Below are 15415 nucleotides of genomic sequence, written 5' to 3'. Positions count from 1 at the left end.
CAATGCAGGGCATTGAGTGTCTACGGTCAGCGCCTCTTTACATACTGCAGGGCAGAAGCATTGACACAGTCTTCACCATATTTGAGGTGGCCTAGACTTTGGAGTTCAACTGTATTGAATGTCAACTTTTGAAGGCTCTTAAAATATCATGCAAAAATAGAAACGGTGGAATATATAAAGACACGACGGTTTGCCCTGCCCCTCAGAATTTAACTAGCATCTTGTTCTTGTGGATGTTTAGAATACGGACTGTCCTCCTGTGGGACCGCAGCAGGAGGGAAGCATTTCTGTGCCAGCACACCATAGCTGTGCCAATTATCTGTGAGGTATTAATGTTTCGGTTTCGGTACCCACCTATACTCCATGACGAAAACATTTGGTTTCCCTCAAAGGTTTATTTTTAAGTAAGGCCCACAAAAAAAAAAAAAAAAAAAAAAAAAAAAAAAAAAAAAAAAAATCACATTGACACCACCATCTTGTATTGTCTATTTCCAGATTTTCTAGAACTCTTCATCTGTTACTCCTATTTGAATTTAGAAAGAGAAGAAACGAGGTACTAAAGTAAAGTGAGAAGTGGCTTTGGGCAGTGCTTTTTGCAACCCTGTCTTATTTTTTGGCAGCCATTCAGATAATTTGTTTGGCTCTGGTAGTGAGTGGAGAGACCATCTCCATGGACTCACAGGTTCTGGAAAAGTTGGGCCACAGGGATGCGAGTCAAGCTGGGGATGCACAGGACCTGAGTCTAAGGACCACTGAGAACCAACAGGCGGGAATATTTCCAGCCTGTTCGAAGATGATTCACTGGCCAGTGGCCTCTATGTGCCAGGTATGGGCTAGCACAAGGGCCGTCATCTGCTCACAGGAGAGCTTGATTTGAAATTAAATGCAGAAGCTAACTCATAAGTGTGTCTCTGAAAAGCTCTGATGCTTGTTTGTTAGGCACCATTATATACACAGCCAGTGTGACTACTATTGTCAGATAATGAAAGATGCAGTAACATGTTACCAAGGTGACACCTCATCTCTCTTTTGAGTTTGAGTGTGTGAGATCTGTAAAATATTTAATTAGATGGGTATTTGTGTTGCATAGAAATAGGGAAGACCAGGGAGAAAATTCTTTGCCAAAGTCTCTGTAACCTGAAATCCTGAAATAACAAAGGGTACATTCTAAAACATCTGGATAGATGAAGAGTGTTTAGGGCTATAATATCAAACATTTAAAAATATGTACAGAGCACATCACTTGGGCTCCAGATGAAAATGTACTGAAGCCTCTAGGGATACTTAGCAGAGAAAGAAGGCGGGATGGGGGTGGGGGAGGGAGGTGAACAAAGGGGTCCAGCCCAGAGTCAAGAGGAAAGTGCCAGCGGATCATTTGAAAATCCCACAGAAAAAGAACAGAACTCTTTGACACCAGGATATAGGGCTCTGCAAGGCAGAAGAGGGCCACTGCTTCTCACCACATAATGTCACAGGCAAGCAAGTCGTGCTCCTGCACCCACATCCCATCCCATCCCATCCTGTATCTCTGCTTGCCTTTTGATTCCAGGACCTTTTGGGAGGGGAGCTTAATTATCAGTAATAGCAACACTTAAAGTATGGATGCCTTCTGGTATTGGAAAAGAGTAGGCAACTGGAGTGAATAGGATTGCTATGCTGCTGTCATTGTGGATTTGTTGGGAGGCGTGGCACCAGCTATGCATGCCACAGCTGCAGTGAAATTCACGGTTACTAGTGATCAAAAGGTGAGAGTCTACTTCTTAGGGAGGCAGAGAGGTAAGAGGGCAGAATGTGTATGCAAACAGATGGAACCCCAGGTGTGTGTGTGTGTGTGTGTGTGTCCTGCATTGTCATTGTAGAAGGAGGAAGTGATTTATTGAAGCCGACAAATAGTCAACATTTGACTCTAAGCCAGCAGCACCATATGAAAGGCCGTATTTGTAGGGACGTGTCACTGTGACTTTCACTCTATCAAGATGGATGAAAGCCCATTCTGACCTTTGGGTGGGAATGACAGTGACACTGCTGGGCTTCAGCTGAGTGTGCTGTACCTCATCATAGCCTGAGTTATCCTGCTCTGCTCTGGTCCCCTTCATATAGTGTCTTGCCAGAAGCAACGGATCCCTGCTTCACTCACCCCTGGATCCCAGTGAGCAGCACACGCACTACAGACATGCACAGGAATCTGTGCCTGTTAATCAGCTGGGGAAGCAGCAGGCAACTGAATGTACATAGGTTTGCTCTGCTGCTTTCATTATGGGTTGTTTGGGTGGCTGTGTGTGGATTGCACCTAGATATGGCCCCGTGACTACTCACCAAGGACTGGTCAGGAAATTCAAGGCCAGTCTTCTCATCAGATGTAAGACATCCTCAGAAAGAAAAGGCCTTGACCCCTAACTACTGTCTCCCACTCTTCCCTAATATGAGAGCCAATTTGTTGCATACAGTTCATTTCAAGTAGCAGAAAACCCAACAGAAAGTGGCTTCAACTAGAAGGACACTCATCTACTCATGTAGAAGATCAGAGCCAAGTAACTAGGTCAGCAGCTAAATAATGGTGTGAGCGGTGTGACCTTTCTCTCAGCTATGGCCCTCTATTGTCACATAGTCCTTAGGCAGAGGCTACAGCTCATCACCATGTCCTCACTCAACTGGGTCTGATGGTAGGAAGCATGTGCGTGTACTTGTGTGCCTTTTTTTCCCCCCGGGGAGGAAACTCTTTCCAGTAATCTCCTGATACTTTCTCTGACATTTCAAGTCACATCTCTAGACCAGTCAATGGTAAGACCAAATGGAAAGACTGTGTTTAATTCTATCACCCATGATTCATCTGGCTTCTTTCTAAAGGAGGGAAGAGGGAATGGCTATTGTAAGGGACCTAGAGTGTGTGCTATGCCACACCAATCCCTATCTGGAAAGTAATCCACAGTGTGATCCAGTCATTACTCCAAGGGTTAACCTTCCTCCCCCGAGTTAGTTAGGATCTGCCTATTTATACCATCTTACTGAGTTTTGGTTTTGGTTGGGTTGTGTTTTGTTTTTGTTTTTAATCATGAACTCAAGGAGAAACCTGAAATATATAGGCATTGCCCAGAATTACATGGCTTTGGTGAGTCATATCACTTCTCAGAACTGGCTTCTCATTACTTCACTCTAGAACATTTTATGAGTTGCAGTTTACAAGATCCATGTTTTCTTCCATTTAATTCATATGTAGGAGGATAATAATTCTTAGGATTATATCATACTTCCCTAATAGGAAGTGAAGTATATCTGCTATGAGAAATATGTCAAGGGGTTTAGCACATGTGTCATTATGCCAGAAATTATGAGGAACTGTTTTCTGGCTTGGGGAAAATGTTATCCCTTGTATGAATTCAGTAGTGTCCATTTTACTCATTAGAGTGACTTTCTTGCGCTTTTGGTAGATGAACCAGTTCTCAGGGGAAATGTATTCTGGCTGCACCCCAACACACTCATGAAAGAAGGCAGGAGTATGTCTGCTTTCTGAACAGCCAGTGCCCCTTAGCATGCTCATGTCTCCAAGAGGCTGCCATGCTTCGCCTACAAAGTATATCCCTGTGAGCAAATCTACAGGCATTTATAAGATGACTAAAAACTAGATAAAGTTCCCAGATGCCGTGATTCCAATTAAACATTCCTGGAATTTCACGACATGTGTTTCTGTGAAATAAATCGGGGTTTGGCCGATGGCTGGTTTTGTCAAGAATTAGTCTATTTTGAGATGTCTCATTTGGGGCTGGTATGAGGCAGTGTGATTTCCCTGCAGATGGCCTGATAAAAGTCGGGGGTGGCAAAGAACATGCTGATCCTTTCTGCCCAAAGCAAGTAGCCCGTTTTCGGCCTCTCTGAGCCATCACAAGAGCCCTTGGAATAAAAAACATGACTTGGGGGTACCTAGGAGGCTCTCAGGAGGCCTCTTCCTTTGCCTCATCATCTTTATAGTGCTTATCCTCAAAGGGCTGTCCTCTTAGCAGGTTGGCTGGATTGCATGCAGTGTCCATAGGAGAGAACTAATGTTTGATCAAAGTGAAGCCACTTGTCACATAGGAATTTGTTTTTCTTGTCTCTTTCAATGGCCTTTACTTTAAAATAAACAGCAGACCAGAAGGTCCACACACAATCCAAAGTGAAGACCAGTGTCCAGCACAGCTCTTCCAGTAGACCTGTGGCCTGATTGGACCAGAGCTGGAGCTAACACCCATGTACACGTATATGTTTTGGGGTGGGAGATCACAGAGGAAGGGAAGAGAAAGAGAAAGGAGTCAATGTTAAATGTCTTCTTCAGGCCTTCCTCCTCCTGTATCCTGGTTGGGTTTTTGTTTTGTTGTTGTTAATCTGGGGAAAGGAACATTAACTGAGGAAAAATGCCTCTGTCAGAGTGGCCTGTGGTCTGTAGAGCGCTGTCTTAATTCATGATAGATATGGGAGGGCCTAACCCTCTGGGGACAGTTCCACTCAGGGGATCCTGGATGCTATAAGAAAGCAGGCTGAGCAAGTCTGGGAAGGGAGCGGGCAAGCCAGTAAGCAGCATCCTCCGTGTCCTCTGCTTCAAGTCCTGTCTCCTGGTGTCTCCTTTGAGTTCCTGCCTTAGATTCCTTCAGTGATGGAGTATGACCTGGAAGGAAAGCCTTTCCTCCCCCAAGTTGCCTTTGTCATTGTGTCACAGCAGTAGAGATGTAACTAGAATAGGAACCAGTATTGCTGTTGCTGAGACAGGCCTGTTAATGTTATTTTTGGCAGGGTTGTGGAAGGAGTTTGGAACTTTGGGCTGGAAAAGCCATCGAGTGAAAGAGCTTCTGAGTAGGTTAGCTGTTACAGGGACCTAAATGATGCTGAGAGCATTGCCGGTGGTGACGGCCTTGCCTCTGAAGTCTCTGCGGGAGATCTGTGAACCCTTCGAGGGCTCTCCCCAGAGCCATTCATGGGATGTGTTTCACACTGAGAACCTGTGGAGTCTGGTCGGCTGGTGCTGGAGTCAGCTGCGATTGCCAGGGAACCTGCAACACTGAAGTGAAGTCTGCACTGGGACAGTTGATACTGGTCAGCTGGGGCTGAGAAGAGACCAGCATGGTTGAGGTGAAGCCTTCTGAAGGCGTTTCCTCAGGGTTAGCACAGAAGCTGTGGTCCAGAGCAGAGGAGAGGGCAAGACTGCAGAAGAGCTGCCCGGGCCCTTTGAAGCCCAGAGCATCATGAGACTGAGACTTTTGCAGTTATACTGTTTTATATTGTGATAGTAAGATGGGATCTTAGAGATAAACAAGAAAGGAAAGGTTATGGCTGAACAGTATTGCACTGGTGTGTCATGTTAACAGAGGATCAGTTGTCTGATTAGATGATGATGATGATGATTATCGGCTTCACATAAGCTAGGGTTATCTGAGAAGAGGAATCTTAATTAATAAATGCCTCCATCAGATTGCTTATAGGCAAGTCTGAGAGGCATTTTCTTATTTTGTGGTAGATGTGGAAAGACCCAGCTCTCTGGGGGTGCTGCCAAACCTGAGCAGGTGGTCCTGGGTGGTTTAAGAAAGCAGGCCGAGCAAGCCATGGGAGAGCAAGCCAGTAAGCATTATCCTTCCATGGTCTCTGCTGAAGTTCCCGCCTTGAATTCTTGCCCTGGCTTCCTTCAATGATGAACTCACTGAGCCTGAAGCCCACCAATTGGCTAGAGTGGCTAGCAAGAGAGCACCCAGGAATGCTGGAGATTTGAACTCAGGTGCTCCTGCATGCAAAGCCCCAGAACTGTGTTTTAGAATGAGCTGTTAGAAGAGTTAAAATCCTTATAATCAAACTAGTCTTGCTATTGTTCAGTCAGATGCAAATTTGATTGCAACACCATTGATCACCTTATTTACCACATCTGGACTCCCTGAATCAGTCAGAACATGTCAGTTTTGGGCAAGATGGTCATGGAGTTCAAGAAGTGGTCTGTATTTTATTGGATTAGCAGTTTTGATCACCATTCTTCACTTTGAAATTTATTTGTATGTGCATGAGTGTGTGCATGTATGAGACTATGTGTGTGTGTGTGTGTGTTTCCTAGCATGTCACTTAAAACTAATGAAAGAATTTTGGAAGATATGTGAAAAGCAAATGGAGACAGTCATAGGTAAAGCTAAAATGTCACTTACTTTATTAGAATCCCAAGAAATACAGACTAATTAGGAAAACTATACAAAACAATAATGTTTCAGAGGATCTAAAACTAAGTAAGCAATGTTTAATGGGTATATGGAACCTAAATCTGTTATATGATGTATGTTTTCTGATTTTTTAATAAAATGTGAAAATTGAATGGGTTGATGTATTTGCTGTGACTTGGCTGATCAGCAAGGAGCTGGACCTTTTACCCACTGGAAGTGTAAGAACCATTTTCCTGTTTCTCAGAGCATGTCCTGTACCCAGAACACTAGAGCTGAAACAGCCCAGCTCCAGCTTTCTGTTTTCTTTTCAAAGAACTTCTTTTAAAAAACGTAATTTTCCTCCCCGACTAACTGATGGTGAATGTGACGAAGTTTTTTGTCATGAGCTGAGGGTACAGACTCCTCGGGAACCAGCTCTGTCGGTTATGCTGGTGTTTATGGGATAGTGACCATGTCCCAACTCTTCCTTCTCAGATAACAATTGAGAGAGACAGTAATGAAGACATGAGCCACCCTAAACATGGCAAGGAGGACCCAGACAACATGCCCCATGTGGGCGGCAATACCTGGGCTGGTGGAACAGGTTGGTAGCATGTGGGTTCTCCTGAGTTTTCCCAGACTTTCTTGAGTCTGTCAGGTCGGCTTTCTAACCCTGAGCGAGCCCAGGTGCTGGCTTCCCTGCTCAGCCTCTCAGTGTTCTCTCCCTCTGTCCCTGCATGACATGAAGACAGGCAGAAAGCCTGGAACCCCACAGACTCTGCCTCACTTTGACCTAAAACTGTGTCATCGTCTTCCCCCACCCCCCACCCCACCTCCGCACCACCTCATAGTGGCTTCATTAAGGGAGGAGGAACATTATCAGCCTCTCGGGGGCATGTGAAAGATTAGATTAGTTAGGAACTCAGAGCACGGAGCAGAGTGGTTGGGCTAAAGGACAGTCATTGGAAAGAACGGTCATTGAAGTGTTGGTCCCTTCTCTCAATTCCTTGCCTTTGGAATTCTGCCAGAAATCTACAGCGAGCTCTTGAGCAGTTAACCTGGGGATGGAGTAGCTCTTGTCCACATCTGAGAAGGGAGTGTATAGAGGTACATGGTTTGGAGATAAGGCTGGTGTGCTTTGCACTGATGGCTGGATGCCATTCCTTCCTCTTGGCTGCTCTCCTAGACCATTGTTCCCAAGCTGCCGTCTTCCTCCCAGCAGCTGTAGCAGACACATCTGGTGGAGCCCAGGAATGGGGCCAGACTGCGCACTGTCTGGCTTATCTCAGCCAGGAGAAGTGTTGGCACAGCTCAGGCCTTCACCTTCCCTTAGGATGGCCTGCGCCTCTTGGCCTTGAAGGCCTTGGCAGGAAATGGGTTTCTGTGCTGAGACAATGTGCTATCAAATGAGCCTGGGACTTCTTGCCTGCTCTGTTTATTCATCGAACATCAACTTTAAAGAAAGGCTATTTTTAGCAGTGTCCTTTGATCTGGAAGTTAGTGTCAAGCCAACAATATTTAATCCATACGGAATGCGTTGTGGAACGAGCTGGCCAGATGTCAGCTTCCCAGCAGTGCCTACAAAGAGTAAAAGTTTGTTTCGTTTGTTATTAAATGGGCACCTACTTGATCCAGACAGACGAAATGTCCTGTCTGCTTCCCCGGCTTGTGTCTTTCAACTAATCAAGGCTCCTGGCTTCAGCGTGTCTTTTTCTGTCTGTCACTAGTGCCCTACAGAATTCTCTACATTAAACTTAGCTCTGTGCCAAGAAACCATTTGATTCTTCTCCATCACTCGTATTTTCTCCCCCGTGTGCCTTACGGACTGGTTGGTGAGAGTCCAAGTTCAGCTGTAAGCAGTTTTCATTTGAGTAATATGAATTTAAACTTCTGTAGAGTGGAGAAAAGAACTCTTTCCCTGTACCCTCTCCATCCCAGCTGATGCTCCTGAGGGGCCACGTGACCTGTTCTGAGCACCACTCACACTACCTCTAAGAGTTGTGGCTCCTCCTCTCCTCTCATCCAAATGAGTAGGAAGCATTCCGCTAGGTCACATTCCACCCATCCTCAAGCAGTACCTCCAGCAGGGAGCAGGTCAGGCCCGACACAGCTCTCCTCAGCTCGGTGCCTCATCCCTGCCCACCAGTACTCCTCTCTGCCGCACACTGGCTGGAAGTGGAAACCAGGAGCCATACATATTGTAGGAGGAATTTTCCACCACCCACTTCCAAATGAAATAAGATGTGCCCGATGAAAAGGCTAAAATGCTGTGGCTGGTAGATATTACTGCTCTCGTGGTATTTCTCCAAAGGAAATGGGCCTACCTGGACTTCCACGGCAGTCACTGAGATAGCTCTTACTGCATACCAGATTCATTCCCAAGCAGTTTAGCTTTGTGAAAATCCCACAAGGCAGGGAATGCCATCCCATGTTAGAGATGAGAACTGAGACACAGAGAAGTTAAGTGATTTCTTTGGAGATTCCGCTGTCGAGTTGAAACCAGATTCAAACTCAGGTAGTCTGCCCTAATTATGCAACTAGTTTACAATACTGAGCTAGACTGTGCGGTATGGCATTGCCTCTCCAATACTGGATACTCATTAAGTTCCCAAATTCCATACCAGTAAACAAGGGGACCTAGTTGCTAGTGTTCTCAGAGCAAAGACAGTAAGCCATTCATACAAAGGCCAAATGTAACCAATAGATGTACATATTTTCTTCAGTCAATACAATGATTTAAAATAATTTAAATATGAACATGTATGAGACCATGCATTCCTCTGTAATTGGCCAATGTCTCTACCACCTTATAATACTACCTATCTGGCCTTACAGGCATCTAACTTCATATTAGTATAAATAGCTCATGAAGTATTACATAATGTGTACTTACAGGCATGTAAACTTGACCTTATAATGAAAAAATGTTCTCAAGCTAATGATGTTTATCTGTTGTTCATTCTTCAAAACTGAATGCCAAAATCTACATAATAATTGACTTCAAATCTTGGCTTACCAAGTGATATGAGGTCACAAAGAAGTCATTTAATCTCTCTGAACCACTTTTATTATTTTTAAAATGAAAATTTATCTACAACCTAACTGTCTTGATATTTTAAGGAAAGTGGATAATTAGAGGAAGAGTTGCCCCTTTAATTAGTGAATGTAGTATCTGTAGGCACTATTGTGGGCCACTCATCCAGGGCAGAAGAACAAAGACACCCCAGCCATCAGCTAGTTGATAAGAAACAATATTAAAGGGCTCCAAACAGTACACAGAATTGTTGATTCCTATGAAGTCAAGACATCAGACAAAGCATTCAAATTGAATTTGGACTGAACCTTAGAATATGGGTGGATTGGGAGAAAAGGAAGTTACTCTAATCAGGAGCGTCTTTGTGTTCAGGTGAAGGTGTTTAAGGTTTTAATTACTAGTTCAGTCAGTATTCCTCACAGGACTGTCTTTAAGCCATGATCTGACTTTTGTTTTGTAGCCAGGTTCTAGACGTAGCAATTATGTCCCCATGTTTTCTTTCCAGGGGGAAGAGACACTGCAGGTCTCGGTGGCAAAGGAGGTCCTTACCGTCTGGACTCAGGCCACCCAGTGTATCAGGTTTCTGAGGTCGAAAAAGATGCAGTTCCTGAGCATGTCAAGAGAGCTGCAAGAGAGATGGCCCAGAAGGCATTTCAGCAGAGGTGAGTGTGCCTGGTGCATCCGGAACAGTGCAGGTGACTAGTGTGTATACGCACACACACACACACACACACACACACACACGCACACACACATGATGCTAAGTACTGTGTCCTGGGATGATACTGAAAAAAGTTAAATCTCTGGTGCTAACATGAGACAAGACCTATACTCTTTCTGAATTTGGACATAAGGAAACAGCTAGACCATTCTAGAAAGGAAAGCTAAAAGCAATTACCAGGGCACAATGTATGTCAGAATGGCAGTGTCTGTGGTGGAGAGAACCCGCTTGCCTGTCTTGGAACAGCTGGAGAGAGATGGCCGTGGGTTTTAATGGAGAGGCCTTGTCAGCAGGCCGAGCCTGGAAATCCAAGCCAGGTGAGCCTTCAGGTTTCAGATGTGTCTCAATTGCTTTGGGCTACTTTGATTGGCCGCCACTGGAAAGGAAGAATCCATAGGATAGATACCTCAAGAGAAGTCCACATGTGCTTTCAGCAAGAAAGTGGAAACACTCTTTCAACCTGAGAGGCACACTGGTGGTGTGGGGAGCAGATTTCCATTTCTGTGCCCAGTGGAAGGAGCTGGGGGCAGCTAGACAAAAACACGCTCAAGTGTATGTGAGTTATGAAACCCTCCCACGTAGAACATCTGGTATGTTATTACATGCCGTGCCTTCACATCCTACAAGTAAACAGCAGAGAACAATAGAGACAAAAATGCGCGTCCCGCCTGCCACACCCTCAGGAAAGCCTGCAAGCCTCAGGACCCACATGGTACATACAGCAGGTAAATAAGGCAGGTCCGCTGTACGTCAGTCTTGCCCTCAGCTTGGTCACTGGAGTCCCTGGGACCTTCGGCAGGGCAGCTGCTATGCCCTCACTGGGCCGTGCTGTACCCCCTGGAGACGGGGCAGCTTCCCTCTCCCTTCTCAGAGAAGTTGTGAGGGTGGGTAACTTCTTAGGGATCAAAGTAGTGGTAATTTCTCAGAAAGCGTGGGAGGAAAGTTATGCCCTAATGAAGTCTCACCAACACTAAAATATTGCTTGACATTTCTTATGAATAATGAAGTTTCCTTTGAGAAAATAACTAATAATTAGGCATGCGTCATTCTCTTCAGTTAATGAATGGCTGTTGTTACCGTACCCCAGCTCTCACAAGTAACTACCCAGTCCAGTTTGCCTACAGGGACATACAAAGAACCCTGACACGTGACTGTTCACAGGAGGTAGAAAGGCCTCACAGTGGCATTAGCCATGAGTAAGCCACCTCTTCTCTGATTGCCACTAGAATAAGAACCTATGGGGGGGGAGGGTCAAGGGTCATCTGTGATCCTAGTGACTGTGAGAAGGGAAGGGACCGGGGAAAGGAGTTAGGAGGGAAACTGTCCCTGACTCACCAGCCAAGGGAGGGTGCCGGCAGGGTGTGCAAGGGAGGAAATACAACATGCAGAGATCCTGGAAAGGGCCACACAGCCAAACAAGAGAAAAATACTCCTTTCCTACTGCCAAAAAATTGTCCTTAGCTTTTTATTATGGACCCTTTCAAGCCCAAAATGGAAGTAACGAAACACACATGAACCCTGTGGAACCCCCCCCCCCAATACCATTCCATACTCTGGATGTTTTTGAAGCTAATCCAAGATATTATCTCGTCTTGTAATAAATCGTGCAGACCGTGTCTCTGCACATAAGCACTAAAATAAGACAGAATTCCCACAGACCCGCACCCAAGCCTTTACACACATTCATTTGTATAGTAATAATTCGTTGTCGTCATCTGGCTGCTTCCCATGACTGAGGCATGCGCAATGAGGTCAGGTCCCAACGCCTTTTGCAGCACCTTGTACCAAGTCTCCACAGCTGTGGCCACCCTACCATCCTGTCACCTGTGTAAGTCAGTTACACGGGGACAGAAGCTGCAGTGTGACAAACACAGAGTAAGTGACACACACGTGCAGTATCGGATGTTAGTACTTGTCCTCGGTATCTGTGGTGGCCTTCTTCCAGGTCCTTGATTCACTTCTATAAAATGACGTATGTGTGTGTGTGTGCTTTATGTCATTTCTAAAATTACTTATGGCACATCAGGCCATGTACCTAGTTAATGAACTAATGTTTAGTTAATGGGGAAAGGTTTGTTATGCTTAGTAGAGGAGCAATTTTTTCTGAATATTTTTGATCCCAGTTTGGTAGAATCTACGGATGATGAGTGCAGGTGTGGCGGGTTGCCTGTATGGCGCCCCCGTCAGTCCCTGGTTGGGAGTAGGCAGTCCTCACCGATCATTAGAAGTCTTCTGCAGTGTAGAGGACCTAGTGTGACCAGCGGGTTCCTCACAGCATTCAGTTAGCAACGATTTAAGCCAGATACTGGCCCTTACATTAAGAACTGATCAACTGAAGCGGACTAACGGGGACACCAGTGTAAGACTTGTAAGATCACATACAGAAATGTCACCAACAAGTGAGTGACAACAGGGGAGTGCTTACTTGCACACACTTCAAAGAGCCGTCTGGTGGGCGGGCCACCCACCACAGTTTGCATAACCAATCAGCTCCACACTGCAGATCTTGGCTGCCTTCCTCATACTTGATTCCAAATGATAGTATTTAAGTCTAGCCTATAGAAAAAGTAAAATAAGGACCAAAATTCCCAGACTCTTACATAGTGATAAATATACCCTTTTTATAAATATACGTTTGTGCACATTGCTTCCCTGATGTGGAGCATCCAAACCCTGCGCCTTTGCTCAAAGGGAATGGAGCAGAAGTATGCTCAGGCAGTTTGAGGGGCTTGAGAATAGCAGCGATGGGAGGCTTGTCTAAGCCAGAGGCTGAAATTTCCTGCCTTGTTTCTCCATTACCTGCTTCAGTCTTCAAGATGCAGAGCTTAGCACCCATTGTGAACATCTGAGTATACTTTGTGAAGGCTGACATAATCTGAAATATGATTTCCAGGTTTCCTCGTAATTAAAATAGCATGTGATGTTTGGGGTGTAAGATGATCACCCCAGAGATAGCTGTAGAGCTAAAGCCGACTCTGTTCTCTCCAGAGGCCACTCTGCTCCAGGTGACTCCCAGCTGCCCAAGTCCTCCTCTCTGTGTTGTATTTCCTTTTCTTTTTCCTTTCCCACCTGCCCCCCTCTGAGGACAAGCTCTGTCCACTCATTTCCCAGTCAGCACTAGTCTGAGTTCTCTGAGAAAGCACGTATCAACTAGGCATGAAGTAGGTACATGGTGTACCCTACAGTATTCATTGTGCCCAGCTTCTACTCCCCTTCCACTGGGGATATGACTTGAGACTCCAGAGACTGTCAAAATGAAACACAAGAGGGATTGTTAGGAGGCAAAGTCTCATATACACATTCCTTTTTGTTCCTTAGAAGGGTATCTTGGCATGCCACCTTGAGGGGTGGCATTTGGATATTATAGTGGCCTAATCTCTATTCACCTTTTGATAGCCCGTGCTTTCAAAGTATTACATAACAGCATGCATTGGCCATCACTCTGTGCCAGGCACTGGGCTGAGTATTGGAGACTCAGAAAGCAAGATGTGGTCTTATTACACACACACATGGAGTTCTGAGCCATGACCATTCCGATTGTGTTTTCCCCGGTGTTTTGCCTAAGAATGAAGACTAGAAACCATTCATTCTCCCTCATTTGAGATTCTTCTCCCAACCTCAGGTGATAAATATGCTTTATATAGAATTCCAGCTATGCATATAAGGTATACACAGACACACAAAAAAATTTAAAAGATTGTGTCATGTTTAGGCTTTTGAGAAATGCACTCCTTATTCCTTTGTTCTGGTATCTGCACCTTCAATATTTATAGACATGAATGGAAATGTGTGTTAAATTAGTGCACTGTGGTAATCACATTGGAAAACCCAAGAGCATTCACTTAGTAGAAGGCCCTCCTATTTAGGATTTGCTTCAAATGCTTTGTTAAGACTAAATTGACTACCTATGAGACCAGAAGAAGGCATCAGATCCCTTGGAGCTGCAGTTACAGGCAGCTGTGAGCCACCTGGTGGGACCGTTTGGGCTTCTTCCTTTGTCCCAGGGGACAGTTCGTTCATCAATAACCAATACACCTCTGCCATTACCCTCCTTTGAACCTAGGAGCAACACTGGTGACATCATCTCTTGCTTTTTCTCCTCAAATTCGGTATGAGCCACCGAGGAGTGGCCCCAGCTCTGTGAGCATGTGAGCAAGGGTAAGGGGCTCATACAAACATGACTAAGCAGATACCTTCTCTTGCCCTCTGCTTTCAGGCTAAAGGAGATCCAAATGAGTGAGTATGATGCAGCAACCTATGAAAGGTTTTCAGGTGCCGTCCAGCGGCAGGTGCACGCCCTCCGAGTCATTCTGGATAACTTACAGGTAATCTGTCCTTTGTGGGCAAAGTCTGAACATACACTAAAGCTGCTGGAGAAAGATATCCAAGACCTAAGCAGCCAGCCAGTAAGTCATTTCAAGATCGACACACAAACCATGGACTCAGCCCAGGGTTTTCTTAGGGACGTCTCCAAGGGAAAATAGCTGACCTCACTTTCTTCCTGTCCAGGAAGCAGTAATTTTACCAGTAGCCATCCCAGACAGTGACTTCCTGACTCCCCTCGGGGAAGATCTGTGTACATCTCACCTCTCCTGGGAGTTCATAAATAGAACTCTCTCCCTACAAATCATTTTACCACCAATGAAGAAGCAGAGGGGCAGATTAGACCCGCCAGGGTGTGCTTTCTCTTCTCCTGACCCTGTATTACCCCGTCCTGTGCTGTTACACCATGATCTCAGTGCCTCAGGACCAGTGAGCACTGGTACAGCTTAAATATGAAGACACTTCAGTATTTCCTGAGTAGAAACTATTATTTCTGTTCAGTGTTTTCCCTAAATGACACATAATATCAATTATTTTATCCTAAGAGCAAAGCCTCACCTGGGGTGGGCAGTGAGGGTGTCGAGCCAACCCCTGTTCTGCAGCTTAGTTTTCTTTACCATTGAGTTTATTTTGGTACCTTCAGTTTACTCTTTGGTATTTATTCGTTATTGTTCTTCTGAAGGAATGTTTATCATGTTTTGCTAGATATTAGAGCATGTGTGATGCAACTTTAATCCTCTGTCTTAACTCAAAACTCTGACACGTGTGTGTGTGCGCGCGCGCGGGCGTGTGTGTGTGTGTGTGTGTGTGTGTGTGTGTGTGTGTGTGTGTGTGTGTGAATGCCATGTGGGTGCAGTGCCCAGAGAGGCCAGAAGAGGGCGCTGAATCCTTTGGGGCTTGAATTGTAGGCAGCTGTGTGCCACCTGATGTGAAAACTGAACTGTCTCCTGGAGAAACTTCCAGCACGCTTGCTGTTGAACCACCTCTCCACCCTAAGTCTTCATTTTTAAAAAGATCACAACTGTGCAAAAGCACAAGGGAATGCTTGCTCACTTTCCAAGGAAAGAGCTCCACAATGATTAACCAGATGGTTCATTTCAAAATCTACAGTATGTAACAGTTCAGCTGAGGCAGTCTTCATGGGCCCATGGAATACAGATATTACCCCCATTTTATAAATAATGAAACTGA

At 45.2% G+C, this 15415-nt stretch overlaps 1 protein-coding gene across 1 annotated transcript in view; it reads left to right on the top strand.

Annotated features, from left to right (window-relative positions):
• Vwa8 (von Willebrand factor A domain containing 8) overlaps positions 1-15415 on the top strand; it is a 296436-nt gene that overhangs the window by 262223 nt on the left and 18798 nt on the right. Inside the window, exons 38-40 of the mRNA XM_051195337.1 lie at positions 6642-6750; positions 9686-9842; positions 14118-14226. Coding sequence (XP_051051294.1) covers positions 6642-6750; positions 9686-9842; positions 14118-14226 — 375 coding nt within the window. The remainder of the gene's footprint in view (positions 1-6641; positions 6751-9685; positions 9843-14117; positions 14227-15415) is intronic.

This window comes from Phodopus roborovskii, unplaced genomic scaffold, assembly GCF_943737965.1.
Source record: "Phodopus roborovskii unplaced genomic scaffold, PHOROB, whole genome shotgun sequence".
Taxonomy (NCBI): Eukaryota; Metazoa; Chordata; class Mammalia; order Rodentia; family Cricetidae; genus Phodopus; species Phodopus roborovskii.
The sequence above is the reverse complement of the archived record's forward strand: the minus strand, read 5'-3'. Positions and strand labels throughout refer to the sequence as shown.